General features: G+C 42.3%; 3 protein-coding genes across 5 annotated transcripts; 1 reads left to right on the top strand and 2 right to left on the bottom strand.

Moving 5' to 3' along the window:
- Positions 1-1525: 1525 nt before the first annotated feature.
- Positions 1526-2634, bottom strand: LOC125560726. The gene is made up of 2 exons (XM_048723051.1): positions 1582-2634; positions 1526-1531 (listed from the first exon to the last, which is right to left on the bottom strand). The coding sequence occupies exons 1-2, from the start codon at positions 2632-2634 to the stop codon at positions 1526-1528; spliced, it is 1059 nt and encodes a 352-aa protein (XP_048579008.1).
- Positions 2635-4334: 1700 nt separating this feature from the next.
- LOC5500404 (serine/threonine-protein phosphatase 2A catalytic subunit beta isoform) lies at positions 4335-10349 on the bottom strand. The gene is made up of 7 exons (XM_001621809.3): positions 10064-10349; positions 8218-8427; positions 7762-7935; positions 7417-7506; positions 6992-7153; positions 6437-6555; positions 4335-5197 (listed from the first exon to the last, which is right to left on the bottom strand). The coding sequence occupies exons 1-7, from the start codon at positions 10166-10168 to the stop codon at positions 5125-5127; spliced, it is 933 nt and encodes a 310-aa protein (XP_001621859.1). The 5' UTR covers positions 10169-10349; the 3' UTR covers positions 4335-5124.
- A 393-nt stretch (positions 10350-10742) lies between these two features.
- Positions 10743-24818, top strand: LOC5498882 (annexin A4). 3 transcript variants are annotated; one of them, XM_048722458.1, is made up of 16 exons: positions 10743-10869; positions 11772-11826; positions 12122-12320; positions 12878-13081; positions 15085-15135; positions 15334-15404; positions 16339-16392; positions 17996-18086; positions 18627-18892; positions 19229-19262; positions 19381-19460; positions 19674-19742; positions 19885-19986; positions 22736-22811; positions 23206-23318; positions 23416-23913. In XM_048722458.1, exons 2-16 carry the CDS (start codon positions 11788-11790, stop codon positions 23437-23439), a joined length of 1473 nt encoding a protein of 490 aa, XP_048578415.1. In that variant the 5' UTR covers positions 10743-10869; positions 11772-11787; the 3' UTR covers positions 23440-23913. The 3 variants fall into 3 exon arrangements, with proteins under 3 accessions (XP_048578415.1, XP_048578413.1, XP_048578414.1); XM_048722456.1 differs by having other exon boundaries at positions 10752-10869; positions 23855-24818; XM_048722457.1 differs by lacking the exon at positions 10743-10869 and having other exon boundaries at positions 11753-11826; positions 23855-24818.
- Positions 24819-25857: the final 1039 nt, after the last annotated feature.

The raw sequence follows: 25857 nt of genomic DNA, 5'->3' as shown, positions 1-25857 counted from the left end.
CTCCCAGGCGTTGACTTCGGGTAAGTAAGCTCTGCTTAGGGTGTCAGCCAAGTAAAGATCTTTGCCTTTCTTGTACTTCACATTGAGACTGTAACTCTGCAGACTCAGCAGCATTCGTTTTAGGCGTTTCGGAGCAGTCGCCAGAGGTTTGATGAAGATTGGTTCCAAAGGCTTGTGATCAGTCTCGATGTTGACGACTTCGCGGCCGTAGACGTACGTATGGAAACGGTCACACGCAAAGACAATCGCGAGCAGCTCCTTCTCAATCTGTGCATAACGCGTCTCAGCGGGCGTGAGTGCACGTGATGCGTAGGCTACTGGTTGGCCATTCTGTAGTAATGCGGCACCCAATCCGCTCTGCGACGCATCGCACTGAAGTGTAATCTCCTCGCCTAGGTTGTAGTACCGCAATACTGGAGTGACTGTAACGGCATCCTTTAGCTTTTCAAACGCAGACTGTTGCGCATCATCCCAGATGAACTGCACGTCGCTCTGTGTGAGATCCCTCAGCGGCTTTGTGATGTCTGACAGCTGGGGCAGGAACTTTGCAAGGTATTGGGCTAGGCCTAACAGACGCTGTACCCCAAGCTTGTCGGTCGGTGAGGGCATGTCCACAATTGCTCGCACTTTAGCAGGGTCGACTTTAAGTCCCTTGTCAGTTGCTATGTGGCCAATGAAGAGTAACTCTGATTTCCTAAGTCTCATCTTGTCGGGATTCAGGTGTATGTCCCGTTGATCACAACGGTTTAGGAATGCCAGGAGGTTCCTGTCGTGATCCGCCGTTGCCTCCTCGTAGCTCTCGCCATAGCCCACTACCAGGAAATCATCAGCAACAACTTCGGTTCCAGTCAGACCTTCGGCAAATTCATGCATCTTTCTTTGAAACACTTCTGGTGCTGAGGAGATCCCGAAAGGCATTCTCTTCCATCGGTATCGGCCAAACGGTGTATGGAAAGTTGTTAGATAGGTCGACTCTTCCTCTAGCTGGACGTGCCAGAAACCGTTGCGGACATCCAACAACGTGAACACCTTGGCACCGTGTAATCGTGTTGCAACCTCTTCTATGGTTGGTAGGGGATAGTTTTCCCTCTGGATGGCTTTGTTGAGATCCTTTGGGTCTAGGCATATTCGCAGTTTTCCATCTTTCTTGGGAACTACTACCATAGAGCTGATCCACGAGGTGGGTGTGGTCACCGGTGCTATTATCTCTTTGTCCACTAGATCATTCAAGGTTTTCTTGAGCTGGGTTCTTAGGGCTACTGCAACTCTACGTGGTGCGTGTTGTACTGGTTGAGCGTTTGTGTCTAGTCTGATGGTGTATTCTCCATCAAGTTTGCCAACCCCGTCACTGAACACTGCTGGGAACTTAGCCAATATTTCTTCTCTTGTTAGTGCAGCTCCTGGTTTGGGGTCAACGGTGAACACTGTCGCTCCATCTGTCTGCGGTTTGTGAAACTGGTCGTTGTCATTGTACTGTATAATGTTCATGCCAAGGCATGCCTTACGCCCCAGAATCGGGCGGATTTCATGGCTGTCAACAAGGCGACAATCCAGCTGGCACGATACATGGTTTCTCCACACTCTAATGGTGACATGCCCGACGACTTTGATCTTTGATCCCCCATACGCCACTAAGGACGTTTGCACGGGTTTCACTTTTACTAGCTTGTGGTCGTTACACGCCTGCTTGTATATGTGCACTGGCAACACATTGCATTGTGCACCAGTATCAGGTTGGAAACGGATGAAACTTCCAGACTCTGATTGAAATGTGACCAGCTGCGAATCATCCAACCAGACGGCCAATACTTCCTCCGTTTGATATGTCTCCTCAGGATACATATCTGTTTCTTCGACTTCGGTAGCTTTGACTTCCTGTTTGCATCTATTGGCAAAGTGATTTTTCGCTCCGCACTTCCGGCAGTCCTTTCCTCGTGCGGGACACGATTCCTGATTTGCCATATGTTGGTATCCACAATTGTCACATTGTTTGCCTTGACCTCGTTGCTTTCGCCGATAATTTTTTTTGTTGGGTTTCTTCGACTCGAATTTACTCACGGCATTGACGTCTGTCTCAGATGTATCTTTGACTATTTTCATCTGAGCAAGCATACTCTCAGCCGCTCGGCAAATTTCATCTGTTTTCGCTAGTGTTAATTTGGACTCGCGTAACAACCTTTCTCTGACCTTCGTGTCATGTATTCCAAATAACAACCGATCTCGAAGTATTTCGTCTGGCGTAATCGTATCAAACTCGCAGGACTCGGCCAATTTTCTCAGCGCTGTTCTATAGTGCTCGTAGGACTCTCCAGGCTCTTGCATTCGCTGGTTGAAACGGAATCTTTCGAACGGCACGTTCTTTCTTGGTTGACAGTACTCGGCGAATTTCTTTATGACAGGCTTTATCTTGTCTGTTTCTCCTTCGGTCAGGGTAAATGTCGAGTAGACTTCTCTCGCCTCTTCACCGATAACTGTTAGCAACGTAGCTACTTGTACGGCTTCAGCTTTCTCGTTCAACCCAGTCGCCAACGAGTAGTTTTTCCAAGCGAGCACAAATCGCTTCCATTTGTCAGCAGCATTGCTATTGTGTATCTCCAGCGGCGCCGGCGGCGGTAAGACATATCCTGAGGCCATAGTTAACCGCTGCCACCATGTAAGAAGAGGATAATAAGAAGTTTTGTAGACGTTTATTCAACGGTGAAACGAGCCATGAGTCTTGCACAATCTAATGAGGGTCCTCGGTCACGTTCTGAGCACGTGCTCTGTCACGCAACTTGTCACACCATCCCTTCTTGTATACCACCCATACCTTCTTGTATACCACCCATCCCTTTTTGTATACCACCCATACCTTGTTGTATATCACCCATCCCTTCTTGTATACCACCCATCCCTTCTTGTATACCATCCATCCCTTCTTGTATACCACCCATCCCTTGTTGTATACCACCCATCCCTTCTTGTATACACATCCATCCCTTCTTGTATACCCACCCATCCCTTCTTGTACACCACCCATCCCTTCTTGTATACCACCCATTCCTTCTTGTATATCACCCATCCGTTCTTGCATAGCACCCATCCGTTCTTGCATAGCACCCATCCCTTCTTGTATACCACCCATCCCTTCATGTATACCACCCATCCCTTCTTGTACACCACACATCCCTTCTTGTATACCACCCTTCCCTTCTTGTACACCACACATCCCTTCTTGTATACCACCCTTCCCTTCTTGTACACCACACATCCCTTCTTGTACACCACCCATTCCTTCTTGTATACCACCCATCCCTTCTTGTACACCACCCATCCCTTCTTGTATACCACCCATCCCTTTTTGTATACCACCCATACCTTCTTGTATACCACCCATCCCTTTTTGTATACCACCCATACCTTGTTGTATATCACCCATCCCTTTTTGTATACCACCCATACCTTGTTGTATATCACCCATCCCTTCTTGTATACCACCCATCCCTTCTTGTATACCATCCATCCCTTCTTGTATACCACCCATCCCTTGTTGTATACCACCCATCCCTTCTTGTATACACATCCATCCCTTCTTGTATACCCACCCATCACTTCTTGTATACCACCCATGCCTTCTTGTATACCACACATCCCTTCTTGTATACCACCCATCCCTCCTTGTATACCACCCATACCTTCTTGTATACCACCCATCCCTTCTTGTATACCACCCATCCCTTCTTGTATACCACCCTTCCCTTCTTGTATACCAGCCTTCCCTTCTTGTACACCACACATCCCTTCTTGTACACCACACATCCCTTCTTGTATACCAGCCTTCCCTTCTTGTACACCACACATCCCTTCTTGTACACCACACATCCCTCCTTGTATACCACCCATCCCTTCTTGTATACCACCCTTCCCTTCTTGTATACCACACATCCCTTCTTGTATACCACACATCCCTTCTTGTACACCACACATCCCTTCTTGTACACCACCCATTCCTTCTTGTATACCACCCATCCCTTCTTGTACACCACCCATCCCTTCTTGTATACCACCCATCCCTTCTTGTATACCACCCATCCCTTCTTGTATACCACACATCCCTTCTTGTATACCACCCATCCCTCCTTGTATACCACCCATACCTTCTTGTATACCACCCATCCCTTCTTGTATACCACCCATCCCTTCTTGTATAGCACCCATCCCTTCTTGTATACCACCCATCGCTCCTTGTACCCCATCGATATCTTGTATACCATCCATCCCTTCTTATATACTAAGCAGTCTTTGACTATTTAGCGGCGTTGTGGGATCAAAATCAATAACACACACTAGAGATATACAATGACAACAATTTATTTAATGGCTCTTAAGAAATTTGTTACAATACATACAGGTGAGGTTCCTAGAGTTGCTTGACCCAGCTTTCAAAGGGGGTGTTAATAAGACGAAAGAAAAAGAATGTACAAGGAAATAAATGGGAGAAATGTCTAAACCCACTCTAAAAGCTGTTAATATTGTAGCTAGTTCTCAGTAATCCAAATATTTTCAAAGTACACATATCTGAATCCCCACTAGGTTTTCAAAATAGCAAAGGAAAATTATGTCCACATGTTATCAAAGCCATCTGCACTGCTCTAGTACATGAAGGTGGAATTAGAGAGTAGCATAATAAAAGCTAAGTAGCATGTCATATCCATGAAGTTTTCAAAACATCACCTCTAATACTATTACATGGCCATATACACAACCCGTCAATATGTATTTATACATTAGTTGTTAATATAATGGTAGCATAGAATCTCATAGCTGTGTAATTTATACTATTAATAATTTGTTGGCCGTTCATAGTATACAGTGGAAGCATACAATGCAATTCGTCCTTGATCTTGCAACAAAATTATATAACTTGTCAAATGTGTCTCAAACCATGTGATCAGCATTGTTTTCCAATTAGTGTCATCACCTAATTTTATTGTATGATACCAAAGGAGCTAGATGCATCTGAGTTCTTTACACGCAAGACAAGGATCAGCCCTCTTTGCATTCTGTGTTTTAATTCTAACTCAATGGGATCACCCCTGTTGTGAATACTTTAGAGGTTATAGAATTGTGGCAAGACCCTGGCTTTTACAGGAAGTAGTCAGGTGTGCGCCGGGTGACATGAGGCTCTCCTCGTCTGGGGGCGGGGTCGAACTGCAAGCTAAAACATGATTTGTTTCATGAGAATTATGTTTGGCTTAATTTTACATACAATACAGAAGGGAATTAGTATGTGTCCACTAACAGGGGCACATAACAAAAACTACAGAACTAGACAAATTCAGAACCATACCACTGACACATGCTAGGAGAAAGGGGAAGTAATACATGTGTAATACATCATGTACGTGGACATACTGTAGCTATTTAAAGAGTTTTAGTAAGTCAAAGAGCAACTCAAAGGCAGCATTTTGAAGACACAGAAAATATTTAGAACTCGATACAATGATATTACTGATTCTGTCTATCAACGAACTCAATACAATGATATTACTGATTCTGCCTATCAACGAACTCGATACAATGATATTACTGATTCTGTCTATCAACAAACTCGATACAATGATATTACTGATTCTGTCTATCAACAAACTCGATACAATGATATTACTGATTCTATCTATCAACGAACTCGATACAATGATATTACTGATTCTGTCTATCAACGAACTCGATACAATGATATTACTGATTCTGCCTATCAACGAACTCGATACAATGATATTACTGATTCTGTCTATCAACGAACTCGATACAATGATATTACTGATTCTGTCTATCAACGAACTCGATACAATGATATTACTGATTCTGTCTGTCAACAAACTCGATACAATGATATTACTGATTCTGTCTATCAACAAACTCGATACAACGATATTACTGATTCTGCCTATCAACGAACTCGATACAATGATATTACTGATTCTGCCTATCAACAAACTCGATACAATGATATTACTGATTCTGCCTATCAACGAACTCGATACAATGATATTACTGATTCTGTCTATCAACGAACTCGATACAATGATATTACTGATTCTGTCTATCAACGAACTTGATACAATGATATCACCGATTCTGTCTATCAACAAACTCGATACAATGATATTACTGATTCTGTCTGTCAACGAACTCGATACAATGATATTACCGATTCTGTCTATCAACGAAGAGATAGAAACTCCAGACACCACAATGTACAGTAAATTGATGTTTTTGATTTACAGATCTATTTAAAGCAGCATTGTCACCAGTTTACTTCGGGTAGATTACGTAACTGATGAATTTTAACGGAAAATGTGAAAAATATTTCAAAATTGGGAAAGCGGTTTGTCTATTCATAGATTGTAAAATCCAGGTTCCACTGTACTGTTAATCTTCTATTGATACTTACAAAGAGTATTTGAGGGCGTCATCTAATTCCATGATGGCAGCTTGGTTGCCGCATCGGTAGCAGTAGTTAGGAGCACTGAAGATGGTCACCACGTTTCTGTCGTGACACCAATTGTACCCCTGAATAATGGCAGTTGAATTTTAATTTTTGAAATTAATATAGTCATTTATTTTACCAATTGAATTTATTTATGTAGAGTTAAGGAATTGTACCACAAAGCCTCCCCAAACATCTCCTAAATACTGTATAAAAAAATGCAGTTATCTTTTCAATTTGGGTGCAGGTTGGATGTACTCCTGAATGTGTTTTTCTATTCCCCTTATCTGCATAGGTTTTTGCAATAGCTTGCTTCACAACATAGCGCTTATGCAGGAAAGGGAAATTGAAACACAATAAAATGCACTTCACTTTCTAAGGATTCTTACATTTTTTTAAACACACGGCCTCCCATGAGAAATACTGGACTCGTCATGCCCCATCGGGATAAGAATTCAATTAAATATTACTTTACTACAAGTATATGACAACCCATGGTGAAACTGTTGATGCATGTACCTCCATAACAAGCTGGTGAGCTCTGGTGATGAGAGTTAAGCCGTTGGTATGGTTGAATGTCTCAGAGATATCCTGGCCAAATGTGTAGCCAGCTCCACGAGGCGAGATGCCCCAGCCGCCGCGGTCATCAGGATCACTCCACAGGAGGTCGCACATGGGGCCCTGCGAATGATAAACAGGGTAAATACATAGGATAAACAGAGGTAAGCACAACAATGCATTTTGAAGAGTACTTAATCATCCCACCTACCATCATATGGTTGCACCATAAGATTTCAGATAGAAGGATGTGTAAGGTCCTCATCATTGCAGAATCATATCATGATGAATTCATACATGTGTGATGAGTGTAATCATTGGACCCCACAGCAACTTGGTACTAATCATGGTCAACTTGTTAAGAGTAATGCCACAGAACCACCTACCTCATGGGGAACCTCCTGTATTCTGTCAAGGGCACGGATATGGTCAAGTGTGTCTATAGATGGTGAGAGGCCACCATGCAAACAGAAGATCTACAAGAAAACCACACGTATCAGAGACACCATGAATATAGGCAGGGGCGTATAAAGCGTAGCAAGTGGTCTTCAAGATATCTACAAAGAAGTTGGTTGCAGAGAATCTGATTATAGCTACTACTAAAGGCTATTACTTCTACAGCAAGCAATTGACATGATCCCCACAAGCAAAGTATGAAAAAGCTTGAAAATGTATAATTGAACCTGGCTTACAGTTCAATATGATAATAAATATAAAATTCAATTACTAACCTGGTTATCAACTAGAGCAGTAAGAGGTAGATAGTCAAACAAGTCTGTGAAGTACTTCCATACGCTTGCATTGCCATACTTGCGCAGGCACTCATCATAGAATCCATAAACCTGAGTGATCTGACGGCTCTCATGGTTACCGCGCAGGATGCAAATACGATGAGGGAAGCGTACCTAGTAGAAAAATACAACAATTGAGTCAATCTAGCAAAGAATACTACTATCCCTATTTACACTTACTTTCTTTACTTACAAAACTATCAACAAATAAGTCAAGGCTTTTAAACTGCATGTGATATTGAGAGCAGTGATCACATTGAGAAGTACCCCAGAGGATATAATTGTGAGATCATTCCTCAAGTGCAGGATCTCCAATACTCTGGACGGCATGACTCTGAGAGCGACAACAACCTCCAAGATTGGTTGACCTGAGGACAACACTATCCTGCTACTCACTTTCAGGGTGACGAGTAGAGTGACTGTCTCAACAGAATAGTAGCCTCTGTCGACATAATCACCCATAAAGAGGTAGTTAGTGTCTGGCGACTTCCCTCCTATCCGGAACAACTCCATTAGGTCGTGGAACTGCCCATGGACATCACCACAGACGGTGACCGGGCACTTGACTTCTTGAACATTGGACTCCTTGCTTAAAATTTCTTTCGCCTGAAAATACAAAACCAAAGTTTTGTTAAGTATGACAAACAGAAAAAAGTTTACTGTAACAGAAGAGATATCACTGCAGGTATTTCTCCTAATATGCAGATATAATTCAATTGCACACTACAAAAAACACTGGGCTGATGAACTTTAAAAACTGCAACAATGGAAATAAATAAATTGTAGTAGAGACATGTAAATTTTGTTTGTCCGCATACTCCATTTTCTACCTTTGCTTCGGGCAACGTTGCGTTATCCTTCAATTTGTTTTAGAGAAAGCAGATACACCTTTGTTGTTTTCAGCAAATGAAAGCTTACTGGTTGTCTTTATATATACGCAAAGGACAGAGGTATAGATTATTCGATATATCGATTAGACATGACTAAAGTGAAAATTCATACAATTATTTAGATTTCGAATCCTCTTGAAAATTCAATGTTGTCGCTTAAAATCGAAAAACAAGCAATTCCGTGCTTCCTCGTTTTAGAGAAGCTTATGGGACCCTACAATACAGTTACACACCAAGTTCTGTCCCTATCCCGAAATACAATATAGAGAATGAAGTATTTTTAACCCGTTCTCTATCTCGAGCTATAAAACTTGCATGCTCAATGAAACCCCCTAATTAAATATTATTAACACTCCATTACACGTCTTCACTTGCTTGCTCAATAGAAACCCTCTCATTATTCCCTTCAGTGGGGAATGTTGGGTGAGAAGACGGCACTGAAAATGCATTAGACTGTAAAGCTATGAAAAGAGAGAGTTGATATAGAAACAGCTTAAACGTACAACCGTGGTTTGTTTGCTAAGAGAGCCAAAGACTGTCACTCTCTCAGCAACTGCTGTATGTTTTCTCTATTTCATCCCAGTTAATATGACAGCTTACACATGAAATGTTACAGTAGAGTAGAAAAAAATGAAAAAAGCTAATTTGCAAGGCCTCCATCATTGCAGAATCATATCACTATACTACATGTGATCTATTGTAATCATCAGGCGTTTGCAAGAGCTCCCCCACCATCCCACATTTCATATCCCAGATAAACATAAATAAATACAAAATACAAAAGTACATTACCAGTTTGTAATGAGTGAACTGATTCATAGTTATTATTTACAAATACAGACCAAAAACCAAAGAGTTATAAACCCTTGTATGGTTAGATCATATCAAAGAGATGGGTTTTTTACATCTCATTTTAGATTCACCGTAAAGAATATTGAGCTCAATAATAAAATAATTATCGATAGGAAAAATCAATGATTGTCATTTGGCGGCAAAACTAATAAAAACTGGTTTAACCGGGAATATTCTAAGATTGCAGACGATGTGATAAGAAAAACAACGGCTATACTTACACAACAAAAAATTAGTTATGCACACATTTCCAACACTTAGTTAAGCTTTCAGTTATCATAGCTAAAGCACCAATCGAGAATTAGTAAATAGGCGTTTGAGTAAGGCAAAGACTGTAGAAAAACGTAAAATCAAACAAGAAGCTGAATTCTACCGCTAGAGAAGTCGCGTTTTCGGGCATTTTCCGTGTCTAAACTGACATACTTTTTATAGAGAAAGCTGTACCAAATATACTATCACAGTATACGCCTAGACTCTTTTTGGAAAACCATCAAAGTTACCTTTTCGCAGAGCGTTTTCACTTGAGCCTCCGTAAGCTGTTTGCATTCCATTAGCTGTTCAATCCAGACCTCCAAATCTTTAGCGGTAGTTTTGTCGTCCACCATGGTGTTAAAATCTTCTTGAAAACCAAGAGAATGATGCTTGAATATTTAAATTCGCTAAATGTGATTTAGACTGCAGTGGCAAGGCCCGCCGAGGTATGGTAAATGGCCAAAGAAGTTGGCAAATGGCGAACCTCAGTCGGAAGTAACTATGGCGGACTCAACGAACGTCAAACGGCGTGCACATGTACGCAATACTCCTTATATGGGTAAGCAGGCCTTATATGGCGAAATAGGGTGACTCCTTGAATTAGGGTTACATGGGGACCAAATGGGACGTTCCCGCTAAGTGCAGTCAAGAAAAAAAAAACGGAATTTATGTTGTACACAATAATGTTAATGCTGTCAATGAGGACAAAGTAACAAAATGGTAGCTAAAACTTTGGCACAAGTAAAAGAATATTGTCGTTACAAAATATGACAGATAATTCATATACAAAGTATAATGCAAGCTTGGTCTTTTTTATAACCTTACTAGTGACGTGATCACTTTAAAAAAAAAAAAACATATTTTAGGTTCTTCGTTTCTCCAGAATTATATTTCATTGGACACTCGTTAGTGTAGGAAAGGGCCGTTATTGGAGGAGGGGGGTGTTCGCAAGGACCCATGGGATAAGGTCCCTGTTTTGCATCTTATAAAAACAATTTTCATACCTCCTTCGAGTGAGGAGTTGAAAAATTGTCTCAATTTCCGTCTCTGTAAGGTAAGTTATCGTCACTGCATATTCACATATTTACCACTGTTTGTATACAACACGGAATGCACCTTTTTAGATGTAATGTTATGAATTTCCAAGTGATTTTCGATTGCAAACACAAGTGAAATTCTGTTTTCGAGGGAGTGCCAAAGTTTTGTTGGTTGTGAACGAGGAAGTAAGAGCCATAAACGTCATACTAAAATGCAAGCTAAAGCCACCAGTACACTGATTTTTGTCATTTTAGGAGACGGTAACTGTTCTAACTGCATGTAAAGTTTTTAGATTTCCTATAGAACAGTTTTAAGTTCATAAGTAAAACAATCCTTGTTCTTAGCTAAATCTAACATTCAGCTTGATTTAAGTACTCACTGTTTTTTTTTTCTTTCGTGTATGAAATGCTATTTTGCCAACCCGTGGAGCTTCCTACCCTGTTGTATTTTATTACGAGTGGAGAGGAGGTGAACCGAGATGATGGAGGAAAATCGCATAGAATGTTATGAAACACGGCTAAAACAGATCAATCTATGACAACACCTTCAATGAATTGGCTTTAACAGATATATTCGGTACACAAATTAAAGATAATCTTTGATATACGAACATTTCGTCTGGTTTGCCTGTGTATGCTTTTCATCATTTATTTTACCGATTCTAGAAAATTTTTGTTTCACCTTGTTTATTCTAGCATGTTGCTTAAGAAAATCTAAACAACAATAAGGTATAGTTATATAGGTACATATATACAAAATGCCTTCCCCCTAAATATCCCTGTTTATGATTCTGATTATGTGTCTCCTGCTTGTTGTAGACGAGTTGATCTGTTTATGGTTCTGATTATGTGTTTCCTGCTTATTGTAGACGAGTTGATCTGTTTATGGTTCTGATAATGTGTTTCCTGGTTATTGTAGACAAGTTGATCTATTAATGGCTTATCCTCCACCCGGACCAGGATACCCAGGCGGGGTAGGTAATATGGATACCAAGGAGGGGTAGGTACTATGGATACCCAGGCGGGGTAGGAATGCTGACCTTGGCAACATATTGTTAGTCAATATAAGCCATTATTCAGCAGACACATACTTGCTAGGGAGGAGGGAGGGGGGTCATATGTATCATATGGAAAATAAATAGTATTTGATGATTCTTCAATAAGAAATTACCCATTCATTGGCTGCCAAGGGGGGAGGACACATGCAGCCAGTGCACGCCCCTTTTGTATGTGTCTAACTTAGAGCACTTCTGCCTTTTTTGATCACAGCCAGGCTACCCTCCCAGTGGCGGTTATCCCCCACCACCTGGAGGCTACCCCCCATCAGGTGGCTACCCCCCTGCAGCCCCTGGGGGCTACCCACCCGCCCCTGGCGGCTACCCTCCTGCTCCTGGTGGTTACCCACCATCGGGTGGCTATGGCTACCCTCCAGCTGGTGGATATCCTCCTCCACAACCTGGCTATGCTGGTGAGTATCGTTGTACGAGGCGGTTTGTACACGGAGTATGTATGCTGATTGCCACATGGCCATGCCACCACGCATTTCCCCTAAGAATTCTGATTACTCCTTTTTGTTGCAAAGTTGCCGTTTAGCTTTTCATGCTTTTGTTGTGTGGATCCATTGCGCCCTGAACAGCAGGGGCAAGAGAAAGGTTTATGTCCTGCCTTCCAATTACTGACCTCAGCACAACTGATCATGCAAAATTGTATTAGTTTAAACTGTATATTGCTGAAACCAGCATGTTCTCAATCAAATACCCCTAGAGAAAAGTTAAAAACAAAGGCTGGATTTGGATAGTTCAGTATTTCCATTTGAATAAAAAAATTCCACTCCTATTTTTTGAAAAGCTTAAATTCCACGTGCAAATTATCCCCAAATTGAACTCGAAACCATATTATGCCTTTTACTTATTATTAAATGTTGTTGTTGTTGCTGTTGCTGAGTTGTTGTTGGTGGTGAATTGCTGTTGTTTTTGTTTTTGTTAATATCAATATATATATTACCGTATGGCCCTTTTCTTCTAGGTGGACCTCCACCTCCAGGTATAGCCCCAGGTATAGGTGGCCCCCCTCCATCGGGTCAATATGGTGCCCCACCTACTTCACAACCATATGGCGCCCCACCCACAAGTGGCTACCCAGGATACCAGCAGCATCCACCACCTCCCCAGCCATCTGCGCAGAGCTATAATGCCCCGCCCCCTGCTGGGTATGGACAGCAGCCTGCAGGTATACCATATCTACACTATACATACTGGAATTTGAGGGAATATAGGACACTAGTAATACTATATCTACACTATACATACTGGAATTTGAGGGAATATAGGGCATAGCACTAGGTATACCATATCTACACTATACATACTGGAATTTGAGGGAATATAGAGCATAGCACTAGGTATACCATATCTACACTATACATACTGGAATTTGAGGGAATATAGAGCATAGCACTAGGTATACCATATCTACACTATACATACTGGAATTTGAGGGAATATAGAGCATAGCACTAGGTATACCATATCTACACTATACATACTGGAATTTGAGGGAATATAGAGCATAGCACTAGGTATACCATTTCTACATTATACATACTGGAATTTGAGGGAATATAGGGCATAGCACTAGGTATACCATATCTACATTATACATACTGGAATTTGAGGGAATATAGAGCATAGCACTAGGTATACCATATCTACATTATACATACTGGAATTTGAGGGAATATAGAGCATAGCACTAGGTATACCATATCTACATTATACATACTGGAATTTGAGGGAATATAGAGCATAGCACTAGGTATACCATATCTACATTATACATACTGGACTTTGAGGGAATATAGGGCATAGCACTAGGTATACCATATCTACATTATACATACTGGAATTTGAGGGAATATAGGGCATAGCACTAGGTATACCATATCTACATTATACATACTGGAATTTGAGGGAATCTAGAGCATAGCACTAGGTATACCATATCTACACTATACATACTGGAATTTGAGGGAATCTAGAGCATAGCACTAGGTATACTATATCTACACTATACATACTGGAATTTGAGGGAATATAGGGCATAGCACTAGGTATACCATATCTACATTATACATACTGGAATTTGAGGGAATATAGGACATAGCACTAGGTATACCATATCTACATTATACATACTGGAATTTGAGGGAATATAGAGCATAGCACTAGGTATACCATATCTACATTATACATACTGGAATTTGAGGGAATCTAGAGCATAGCACTAGGTATACCATATCTACACTATACATACTGGAATTTGAGGGAATCTAGAGCATAGCACTAGGTATACTATATCTACACTATACATACTGGAATTTGAGGGAATATAGGGCATAGCACTAGGTATACCATATCTACATTATACATACTGGAATTTGAGGGAATATAGGACATAGCACTAGGTATACCATATCTACACTATACATACTGGAATTTGAGGGAATATAGAGCATAGCACTAGGTATACCATATCTACACTATACATACTGGAATTTGAGGGAATATAGAGCATAGCACTAGGTATACCATATCTACACTATACATACTGGAATTTGAGGGAATATAGAGCATAGCACTAGGTATACCATATCTACACTATACATACTGGAATTTGAGGGAATATAGAGCATAGCACTAGGTATACCATATCTACATTATACATACTGGAATTTGAGGGAATATAGGGCATAGCACTAGGTATACCATATCTACATTATACATACTGGAATTTGAGGGAATATAGGGCATAGCACTAGGTATACCATATCTACATTATACATACTGGAATTTGAGGGAATATAGAGCATAGCACTAGGTATACCATATCTACATTATACATACTGGAATTTGAGGGAATATAGGGCATAGCACTAGGTATACCATATCTACACTATACATACTGGAATTTGAGGGAATATAGAGCATAGCACTAGGTATACCATATCTACATTATACATACTGGAATTTGAGGGAATATAGGACACTAGTAATACCATAAGTATGTATGTAGCTGGAAAAATTTTACTCCTGGCGTGTTGTAAACAGGCACCTTATATCAAAGGTAAAATAGATTAATTTAAAATACCTGTCTCCCCTTTTCCAACTCCCACTGGTTTATAACAGGCATTATGCCATCCCACTATCAATAATGGATAATTTGCTTAACCTCAGCTCAAGGCTATGGACAACACCCCCCTGGAGGATATGGACAACATCCCCCAGGTACTATAATTATATCAAATCTGAATATCAAATCCTGCAAGTAGTTATGTATGGTTGACAAGTCTCTTGTCTAGGTTTAACTTAGCCTGCCCTGGGACAAACAATAACCAGGTCCCAGCAAATAGTTATGTATGGCAAGTGGTTATGTATGGTTGATGAGTCTGATTGTGTTCTGTTTTTGTGTATGTCTCTGGATAGCTACAAGTGCCCCAGTTCCTCAGCAAGCCCCTGCTAGACCAGGACCTCCTTCGCGACCACCCCCTCCTTCGGTATGAATGTTGATTTAATGTGATGCACACTGGAGACATAATAACACAGGCCCACGCTGTTTTATGTTTTTATCTTATGTGTGTACATCCTCAACATAACAACATAATATCGACATAAAGGTATGGATATAACGAGATATGAGATATGCTTTTTCTCTTATGTTGTTATATTGATATGTTGCCATGTCATTATGTCTGCAGTTTGTGAACTATGAACTATTGCACACTTTTGTGTCCATTGTTTCCATTGATAAAGAAATCAATCTCATCTTACAATTAAGCTTTATTTTGATTGACTGAAGAAAGTTTTTATTTAAGACTAGATTGGCCCTTAACAATTATTTTCTTAACGTGAATGATACGAGTCCCAGAGTTGTATCTTTTGATGAACCGAAGCAACAAAACAACTTTACCTAGAACAATTTCGCTTATTGGCGAGATATTGATATGTTTGTCAGTTTATGGGGCACAATCTCCAGATGGTTTAGTCATATTCACTGGCAGAGTAACGTCAGTGCCATAGACCCATTGTCTTTACAAGAATTGTTGAAAAGCTCTAGTTTGCCAGACGACAGACAATTATGCCTTCGAATATATGAGGGGCACTGCGTCCCCCTTCTCATATTAATAAAATGAGCCTAGGTTTACCCCTATTTGTTACAGGGTGGGCTGGAAATGGGCCTTGGTTTAACCCTATTAGTTACAAGAAATAAGCCTGATAACATCTATTTGTTACAAGAAATAAGCCTGATAACACCTATTTGTTACAAGAAATAAGCCTGATAACACCTATTTGTTACAAGAAATAAGCCTGATAACACCTATTTGTTACAAGAAATAAGCCTATGTTAACCCTTATTTGTTACAAGAAATAAGCATATGTTAACCCCTATTTGTTACAAGAAATAAGCCTGATAACACCTATTTGTAACAGGGTGGCGGATCAGCTGCACCAGTTGCTCAGATGGCATCAATGTCTCTTGGTCAGGTGAGCTCCTTAAAATGGTAGGGAGATCAGGAAAATTCAACAGGAAGGGGTGAGAAGATGAATATAGGGGAAAAACAGGGAAGGGGGTGGAAGCTAGGTTCAGGAAAGACCAAGACGGAGGGGGTGGGGTGAAAACTAGGTCCAGGATAGACTATGAGGGATGGGGTGGGGTGGGAGCTTGGTCCAGGAGAGACTATGAGGGATGGGGTGGGGCGGGAGCTTGGTTCAGGATAGACTATGAGGGATGGGGTGGGGTGGGAGCTTGGTTCAGGATAGACTATGAGGGATGGGGTGGGATGGGAGCTTGGTTCAGGATAGACTATGAGGCATGGGGTGGGGTGGGAACTTGGTTCAGGATAGACTATGAGGGATGGGGTGGGGTGGGAGCTTGGTCCAGGATAGACTATGAGGGATGGGGTGGGGTGGGAGCTTGGTTCATGAGAGACTATGAGGGATGGGGTGGGGTGGGAGCTTGGTTCATGAGAGACTATGAGGGATGGGGTGGGGTGGGAGCTGGGTTCAGGATAGATTATGAGGGATGGGGTGGGGTGGGAGCTTGGTCCAGGAGAGACTATGAGGGATGGGGTGGGGCGGGAGCTTGGTTCAGGATAGACTATGAGGGAGGGGGTGGGGTGAAAACTAGGTCCAGGATAGACTATGAGGGATGGGGTGGGGTGGGAGCTTGGTCCAGGATAGATTATGAGGGATGGGGTGGGGTGGGAGCTTGGTTCAGGAGAGACTATGAGGGATGGGGTGGGGTGGGAGCTTGGTTCAGGATAGACTATGAGGGATGGGGTGGGGTGGGAGCTTGGTTCAGGATAGATTATGAGGGATAGGGTGGGGTGGGAGCTTGGTTCATGAGAGACTATGAGGGATGGGGTGGGGCAGGAGCTTGGTTCAGGATAGACTATGAGGGATGGGGTGGGGTGGGAGCTTGGTTCAGGATAGACTATGAGGGATGGGGTGGGGTGGGAGCTTGGTTCAGGAGAGACTATGAGGGATGGGGTGGGGTGGGAGCTTGGTCCAGGATAGATTATGAGGGATGGGGTGGGGTGGGAGCTTGGTTCAGGATAGATTATGAGGGATGGGGTGGGGTGGGAGCTTGGTTCATGAGAGACTATGAGGGATGGGGTGGGGCAGGAGCTTGGTTCAGGATAGACTATGAGGGATGGGGTGGGGTGGGAGCTTGGTTCAGGATAGACTATGAGGCATGGGGTGGGGTGGGAGCTTGGTCCAGGATAGATTATGAGGGATGGGGTGGGGTGGGAGCTTGGTTCAGGATAGATTATGAGGGATGGGGTGGGGTGGGAGCTTGGTTCATTAGAGACTATGAGGGATGGGGTGGGGCGGGAGCTTGGTTTAGGATAGACTATGAGGCATGGGGTGGGGTGGGAGCTTGGTCCAGGATAGACTATGAGGGATGGGGTGGGGGAGGAGCTTGGTTCAGGATAGATTATGAGGGATGGGGTGGGGTGGGAGCTTGGTTCAGGATAGACTATTAGGCCAAGCCTAATAGGATTGGCATTGAAGGCTTATTGTGTTGTACTGTAAGAAAACACAGTTAGGTGTAAGACAGTCACCATATTTTTATTATTTCTGCCAGACTGTTTATGGCCATGGTACAGTGAAGGCAGCTTCTCCATTTGATGCAGAGACAGACTGTGAGCTGCTCAGGAAAGCAATGCGAGGAATGGGTACGTCCCAACATTTCATAGAAAACGATTCTGATAGAATGATAATGTCAATGCTTAACACAGGACATAGAGAAAAGGATTTTAGCCTCTGTCCGAACTCTGCAAAGAGGGACAATCCATTACATCAGATTGCCTTGTCGAGAACCACAAAGCCACTACACCAATATAATTTAAGAGCAGATAGAAAGATCGCACCCGCCCTTTGCAACACTAACAGGCTGGCGGACTTTGTCACTGTTAAATTTTTGGAATTTCTCCAAGTCATGTAATTATTTGTATTTTATGTAAGTTAGTATTTATATTCCGTGTGCACAGACACCCGTATTTCAGATTTATCTGCAAGTGGTACAATAAACTATCTATCTATCTATCTGGCCATAGCCAGTTTTTCACTGAGATCTATCATTTGATCTTGTGTAAGTCTTCTTAGACAAAAACACAAGTAAGTTCTGTAATTGTGCATGCCTGCATTAGTTGCTTCAGCCCACTGGGCAAAATTATTGACTCTTAGCAGCTGATGTGGAATTCTTATGACTACAGGTACAAATGAGGCAGAGCTGATTGGCATTCTAGCAAACCGCTCCAATGCCCAGCGTGTGGAGATCAGAAAGCGCTACAAGACCATGTATGGTAAAGACCTGATGAACGACCTGAAGTCAGAGCTCAGTGGCAACCTGGAGGAGTGCCTGCTAGCAATGATGGAGCCGTCTGTCCTGTACGATGCCAAGTGCCTTCGCAGGGGTATGAGGGGGGCGGGTACAGATGAAGAGACACTCATCGATATCCTCTGCACAAGATCCAACCAGGTAAAAACTCAACACAAAAAACTACATGGCCTGCCTCTAGGTTATTCACTTATAAGAAATAGCCAAGGTACAAACTCCACACAGAGAGCAATATTCTATAGGTAATTCACTAATACTATATCCCCTGGAAACTATATGGCGCACCTATAGGTGATTCTCTTATAAGAATAACCTACTATAGAGGTATTGGTCAAAGGTGAAGAGGAGATGCTCTTATTGACACCCTCTGCACCTATCAACCAGAATTAATGCATAGATATAGCAAAGCGCGAGGGGGGCGTTTATAAAAAACTAGAAAATCACAATCACCAATAATCACCGATTCTTTGTGAACAGGAAATTGAAGCCATCAAACGCGAATACAAAGAATGTAAGTATTTGGCTACCAGGTAGATTCGACCACGTCATGTTAATCTCATTTTTTTATGATTACAATAGAACGTCCTTAAGAACAAGTTTGATTAATGAATTAACTTTTCCATAATAAGATTACAAGAGAGACCTGGAGAAGGACTGTGTGAGCGAGACAAGCGGTCACTTCAAGCGCCTTCTTGTATCAATGTGCCAGGTGCGAGTTCTGATTGTTATGATAATCTCTGTGAAATAAAGTCAACAAGCGTTAGGCGAGGAAACACGCACCTTGATACCGGATAAAAACACGAAAGAACACAGGAAGCCCCCTGTTTCCAGGGGAGGCTTTCGATTATAAAACATTTTGTTGGAAGGTTTTATAAGCTTTTGGTCTCTAGTTTTGACCTCTGACATTTCCACATACCCACAGGGTAACCGGGATACCAATATGACTGTTGACATGGCAAAGGCAACAAAAGAAGCCCAAGATTTGTATAAGGTATGTTACTATTCTTTACCGATTTCACAGAGATCTGCTTGTTTTTATCCATCCGTCCATCCGTCTTATCCTCCGTCCGTCTGTCCCTATCATCTTGCACAAACCTACATTTTCGCCGTTTTTTCTTGTTGTTGTTTTCCAGGCCGGGGAGAAGAAGTGGGGAACGGATGAGTCTCGTTTCAATGTGGTGCTAGCCAGCAGAAGTTTCCCTCAGCTGCAAGCGACTTTTAATGAGTACATCAAGGTGAGAACCAGGCGACTTTCAATGAGTATATCAAGGTGAGAACCAGGCGACTTTCAATGAGTATGTCAATATGAGAACCAGGCGACTTTCAATAAGTACATCAAGGTGAGAACCAGGCGACTTTCAATGAGTATGTCAATATGAGAACCAGGCGACTTTCAATAAGTACATCAAGGTGAGAACCAGGCGACTTCCAATGAGTATATCAAGGTGAGAACCAGGCGACTTTCAATGAGTATATCAAGGTGAGAACCAGGCGACTTTCAATGAGTATGTCAAGGTGAGAACCAGGCGACTTTCAATGAGTATGTCAATATGAGAACCAGGCGACTTTCAATAAGTACATCAAGGTGATAACCAGACGATTTCCAATGAGTATATCAATATCAGAACCAGGCGACTTTCAATGAGTACATCAAGGTGAGAACCAGGCGACTTTCAATGAGTATATTAAGGTGAGAACCAGGCGACTTTCTATGAGTATGTCAAGGTGAGAACCAGGCGACTTTCAATGAGTACATCAAGGTGAGAACCAGGCGTCTTTTAACGAGTACATCAAGGTGAGAACCAGGCGACTTTCAATGAGTACATCAAGGTGAGAACCAGGCGACTTTCAATTAGTATGTCAAGGTGAGAACCAGGCGACTTTCAATAAGTACATCAAGGTGAGAACCAGGCGATTTCCAATGAGTATATCAATATGAGAACCAGGCGACTTTCAATGAGTACATCAAGGTGAGAACCAGGCGACTTTCAATGAGTATATTAAGGTGAGAACCAGGCGACTTTCTATGAATACATCAAGGTGAGAACCAGGCGACTTTCAATGAGTATATTAAGGTGAGAACCAGGCGTCTTTTAACGAGTACATCAAGGTGAGAACCAGGCGACTTTCAATGAGTACATCAAAGTGAGAACCAGGCGACTTTCAATGAGTACATCAAGGTAAGAACCAGGCGACTTTCAATGAGTACATCAAGGTGAGAACCAGGCGACTTTCAATGAGTACATCAAGGTGAGAACCAGGCGACTTTCAATTAGTATGTCAAGGTGAGAACCAGGCGACTTTCAATGAGTACATCAAGGTGAGAACCAGGCGACTTTCAATGAGTACATCAAGGTGAGAACCAGGCGACTTTCAATGAGTACATCAAGGTGAGAACCAGGCGACTTTCTATGAGTATGTCAAGGTGAGAACCAGGCGACTTTCAATGAGTACATCAAGGTGAGAACCAGGCGTCTTTCAACGAGTACATCAAGGTGAGAACCAGGCGACTTTCAATGAGTACATCAAGGTGAGAACCAGGCGACTTTCAATTAGTATGTCAAGGTGAGAACCAGGCGACTTTCAATGAGTACATCAAGGTGAGAACCAGGCGACTTTCAATGAGTACATCAAGGTGAGAACCAGGCGACTTTCAATGAGTTCATCAAGGTGAGAACCAGGCGACTTTCAATGAGTACATCAAGGTGAGAACCAGGCGACTTTCAATGAGTATGTCAAGGTGAGCACCAGGCGACTTTCAATGAGTACATCAAGGTGAGAGCCAGGCGACTTTCAATGAGTACATCAAGGTGAGAACCAGGCGACTTTCAATGAGTACATCAAGGTGAGAACCAGGCGACTTTCAATGAGTATGTCAATATGAAAACCAGGCGACTTTCAATAAGTACATCAAGGTGAGAACCAGGCGATTTCCAATGAGTATATCAAGGTGCGAACCAGGCGACTTTCAATGAGTACATCAAGGTGAGAACCAGGCGGCTTTCAATGAGTATGTCAAGGTGAGAACCAGGCGACTTTCAATAAGTATATCAAGGTGAGAACCAGGCGACTTTCAATGAGTATATTAAGGTGAGAACCAGGCGACTTTCTATGAGTATTTCAAGGTGAAAACCAGGCGACTTTCAATGAGTATATCAAGGTGAGAACCAGGCGACTTTCAATGAGTATATCAATATGAGAACCAGGCGACTTTCAATGAGTACATCAAGGTGAGAACCAGGCGACTTTCAATGAGTATATCAAGGTGAGAACCAGGCGACTTTCAATGCGTACATCAAGGTGAGAACCAGGCGACTTTCAATGAGTACATCAAGGTGAGAACCAGGCGACTTTCAATGAGTACATCAAGGTGAGAACCAGGCGAATTTCAATGCGTACATCAAGGTGAGAACCAGGCGACTTTCAATGAGTATATGAAGGTGAGAACCAGGCGACTTTCAATGAGTACATCAAGGTGAGTACCAGGCGACTTTCAATGAGTACATCAAGGTGAGAACCAGGCGAATTTCAATGCGTACATCAAGGTGAGAACCAGGCGACTTTCAATGAGTATATGAAGGTGAGAACCAGGCGACTTTCAATGAGTACATCAAGGTGAGAACCAGGCGACTTTCAATGAGTACATCAAGGTGAGAACCAGGCGAATTTCAATGCGTACATCAAGGTGAGAACCAGGCGACTTTCAATGAGTACATCAAGGTGAGAACCAGGCGACTTTCAATGAGTACATCAAGGTGAGAACCAGGCGACTTTCAATGAGTATGTCAAGGTGAGAACCAGGCGACTTTCGATGAGTATATCAAGTTGAGCACCAGGCCCCACTCACCCCTACCCCTATACCTTCCAATACGCCTTCCCTTTATCTACACCTTAATTCACTGTCTTTTAAAAGGACTGCCCTTTCTTCACTATATGACAAGTAGCTCAGGGATCGATGATTTATTTCTCGTTCGTCTTTTTCAGATCTCTCAGCGAGACATCATGAATAGTATTGACCGCGAGATGTCTGGAGATCTGAAGGCGGGCTTCAGGTGTATTGGTAAGGGTCACGCTCAACCAGTCACAGCCAGAGGTCACGCTCAACCAGTCACAGCCAGAGGTCACGCTCAACCAGTCACAGCCAGAGGTCACGGTCACGTGTCGTGTAGCGGTCCTATAGGAGCTCTACTCACTTGTCAAGACTATATGATTCTATTCGATTGTACCTTTTTTTTTCACCCGCGCTCCGAGAAGAAACAAGACGAGGAATGAATCGAGCGTCTACTTGAATGCCTTGTATTATTGGGGTGACGGTGAAACTATGCCAAAAGCGCTCCTTGTTTGGCTCGTTTATTCTTTAGTTTTGTGGTCACTGGTGTGGTATCGCCTTGCGTGACAGCGCTGTCCTCTTGAGACGTCACATTTGAGTGATATAATACATTGATTGTTTTTAGTTCAGTGCGCGCGCAACCCCGCCGAGTACTTTGCCGACCGCCTTTGGAAGAGCATGAAGGGTGCTGGCACCGACGACTCGCTTCTCATACGTGTAGTGGTCTCACGTTCAGAGGTAAGAAAGTAATACCAGATCCACACACCAACAACTCTCTTCTCATTCTTAAAGTGGTCTCACATTCAAGGGTAGGCAAGTAATACCAGACCTACAGGTTGACCTTGTAAGGATGTTTTGACCGTGGTATTTGTGTTGTAGGTTGCCCTTGTCAGGATTTTTGATCGTGGTGTTTGTGTTGTAGGTTGACCTTGTAAGGATGTCTTGACCGTGGTATTTATGTTGAAGGTTGAACTTGTCAGGATGTCTTGACCGTGATATTTATGTTGAAGGTTGAACTTGTCAGGATGTCTTGACCGTGGTGTTTGTGTTGTAGGTTGACCTTGTAAGGATGTCTTGACCGTGGTATTTATGTTGAAGGTTGAACTTGTCAGGATGTCTTGACCGTGGTGTTTGTGTTGTAGGTTAACCTAGTAAGAATGTCTTGACCGTGGTGTTTGTGTTGTATGTTGACCTTGTGACGATGTCTTGACCGTGGTATTTGTGTTGTATGTTGACCTTGTGACGATGTCTTGACCGTGGTGTTTGTGTTGTAGGTTGACCTTGTCGAGATCAAGGCCTCGTTTCTGCAGAAATACCACAAGACGGTTTACAAGATGATCGAGGGGGACTGTAGCGGTGACTACAAGAAACTGCTTATGGCTCTTGTAGGAAAGAATTGAGCAAAAATAAATCCAGGGCAAACCCTTACTTTTTCTCATCCCCCCAAAGCCCTCTCCCAATACACAAAAGGCTGATTTAGGTCCACAGCCGGCAACAAGACGCCGGCCTCGTGCACTTTCAATTATGCTTACACGCTTTTTTTTTGTACCATCGTCGAGTCGTGTTGAGGACGGCATTTCATGCTTTCCCAGTGCCATCTCAGAACACGACTCCGGCGAAACTCAGCGTGCGCAATAGAACGTGCACGAGCCGGTATCCGGCTACCGTAGATCTAATTACCCTAATAAACCGGGCTAATACCCCGGAGGCTCAATATCCCGGATGGCTAATATCCCTTGGTAGGATAAATTAAGAAAATTGAGTGCGAGACATCATGGGTAGGGTATATTGAGACTTATAATTCTTTCCATATAGCTCATTGCCTCGCATTAGCGACTGGGTGCGTTACTTAATTGTACCACCACTTGTAGAGTGCGCTTACCACTCGAATAAAATGGATGAAATCTCTAACCTGAGCCGCCCTTGTCTTATCAACATGTCCAGCTGAATGCAATAGACTCACTAGGGGTAAGACGACTCATTTTTGGTCCCATCCATTTTTTTCCTACGGAGAGTCACTTACGCTAGGTAGAACACATGTCTGCTTGTTTTTGTTTCTATTTTTCTTTTCTGTGCATGCACGATCGATATTTTGAAGGGTTTTCGTTAAATCTTGCTTTATACAATTTAATCGTTTTTTTTTTGTTAATTCGGCACCCTTTCTTTACACTTAGCTTCCCGCGAAGGTTTATGTTATTGTGTAGCCTTCAGCAAATAAAGAAACAATTTTCACCAAAACACTGTGCTACTGTATTTGCATTAATATGGGACCCCTCCCCTCCCCTCTCCCACACACACCACAACCACCATCGTAAAAGAGGGTCCCCTGGAATAGGCGACACTTTCACTAAGAAGTCACGTGACTTTTTGGTTGGCTAACCCGATCGTTCCGGCGGGTAATTTTAAGCAGCCGCGCCTCCAAATAGTCTGGGCCACAGCGCATGCATTAAAAACGACTTCGGATCCCACTGAAAAGGTAGAACGGCACCCTAAATTTTTGAAATTGTGACAATTTCTTGTTTAAACTGACCACGGAGTAAGGCATACTGGCCGAAATGAAAAACATGACCAAAATACCCCAATGGCTTGCATGCGCAATGACTTAATGGCTTGCACATTCAAAATTGATTTTTCAGTATTTTTTTTTTCGAATCCATGCTCACGTTTGTTCAGAAAGGAATAATGAATACTCTGAACTCTGAAGGCAAATAAACGTTTTTTCTGCTGTGATGACGTCATCCCATGACGTCACCTAAGATGTCATCAATATGTAGCCCGTGTGGTGATTGCTTATATAGTAATGGTTACTAATAGCGCAAAAGTCACTATGGTCCACTTGACCAATTTCAGCAAAACTCTTTTTCTAACAAATCTACGATAATTTTAAATTTCCCTAGCAACCTAACTTCCGAACACCCTTAAACTGTGGTGCGATGGTATTCCAAATTTTAATAGGAGCTGAAAAGAAATACATATTTTTTTTTATGCTGTCAGTAAATTACTATATCCTTGCAAAGACCATGTTGTTAATTTAAAAGAACATTTATTTGAAGATGGATAATGATCTTGTAGTAGTTACAGTTGATTTCTTGATCTGCTCGCTGTCTCTGTTCACTGTCTTCTCGTTCGTGATAGAGTTGTAATGTCGCTCCAAGGCTTGTCACAGGTAGCCCAGGCAATGGTTGCTTGTCGTAGCTCGGAATTTGGCTGTTCTGAGATCGGTCGAGTAAAGCGTTTTTTTTTTTTTTTTGTGAAATGTTGTCAATAAAATTGCCTT

This window comes from Nematostella vectensis, chromosome 15 (genome assembly GCF_932526225.1).
Source record: "Nematostella vectensis chromosome 15, jaNemVect1.1, whole genome shotgun sequence".
Lineage (NCBI taxonomy): Eukaryota > Metazoa > Cnidaria > Anthozoa > Actiniaria > Edwardsiidae > Nematostella > Nematostella vectensis.
The sequence above is the reverse complement of the archived record's forward strand: the minus strand, read 5'-3'. Positions and strand labels throughout refer to the sequence as shown.

Bases quoted from the DNA above. Each gene is read 5' to 3' on its own strand.
- LOC125560726 (XM_048723051.1), bottom strand. From the start codon at position 2,634: ATGGCCTCAGGATATGTCTTACCGCCGCCGGCGCCGCTGGAGATACAC.
- LOC5498882 (XM_048722456.1), top strand. From the start codon at position 11,788: ATGGCTTATCCTCCACCCGGACCAGGATACCCAGGCGGG. The intron at 13,082-15,084 runs GTATACCATATC...GCTTAACCTCAG, and splicing joins GTATGGACAGCAGCCTGCAG to CTCAAGGCTATGGACAACAC. The intron at 22,812-23,205 runs GTAAGGGTCACG...GATTGTTTTTAG, and splicing joins GGCGGGCTTCAGGTGTATTG to TTCAGTGCGCGCGCAACCCC.
- LOC5500404 (XM_001621809.3), bottom strand. From the start codon at position 10,168: ATGGTGGACGACAAAACTACCGCTAAAGATTTGGAGGTCTGGATTGAA. The intron at 7,154-7,416 runs GTAGGTGGTTCT...TATCATTCGCAG, and splicing joins TACAGGAGGTTCCCCATGAG to GGCCCCATGTGCGACCTCCT. The intron at 5,198-6,436 runs GTAAGTATCAAT...ATCATGTTTTAG, and splicing joins GACGCCCTCAAATACTCTTT to CTTGCAGTTCGACCCCGCCC.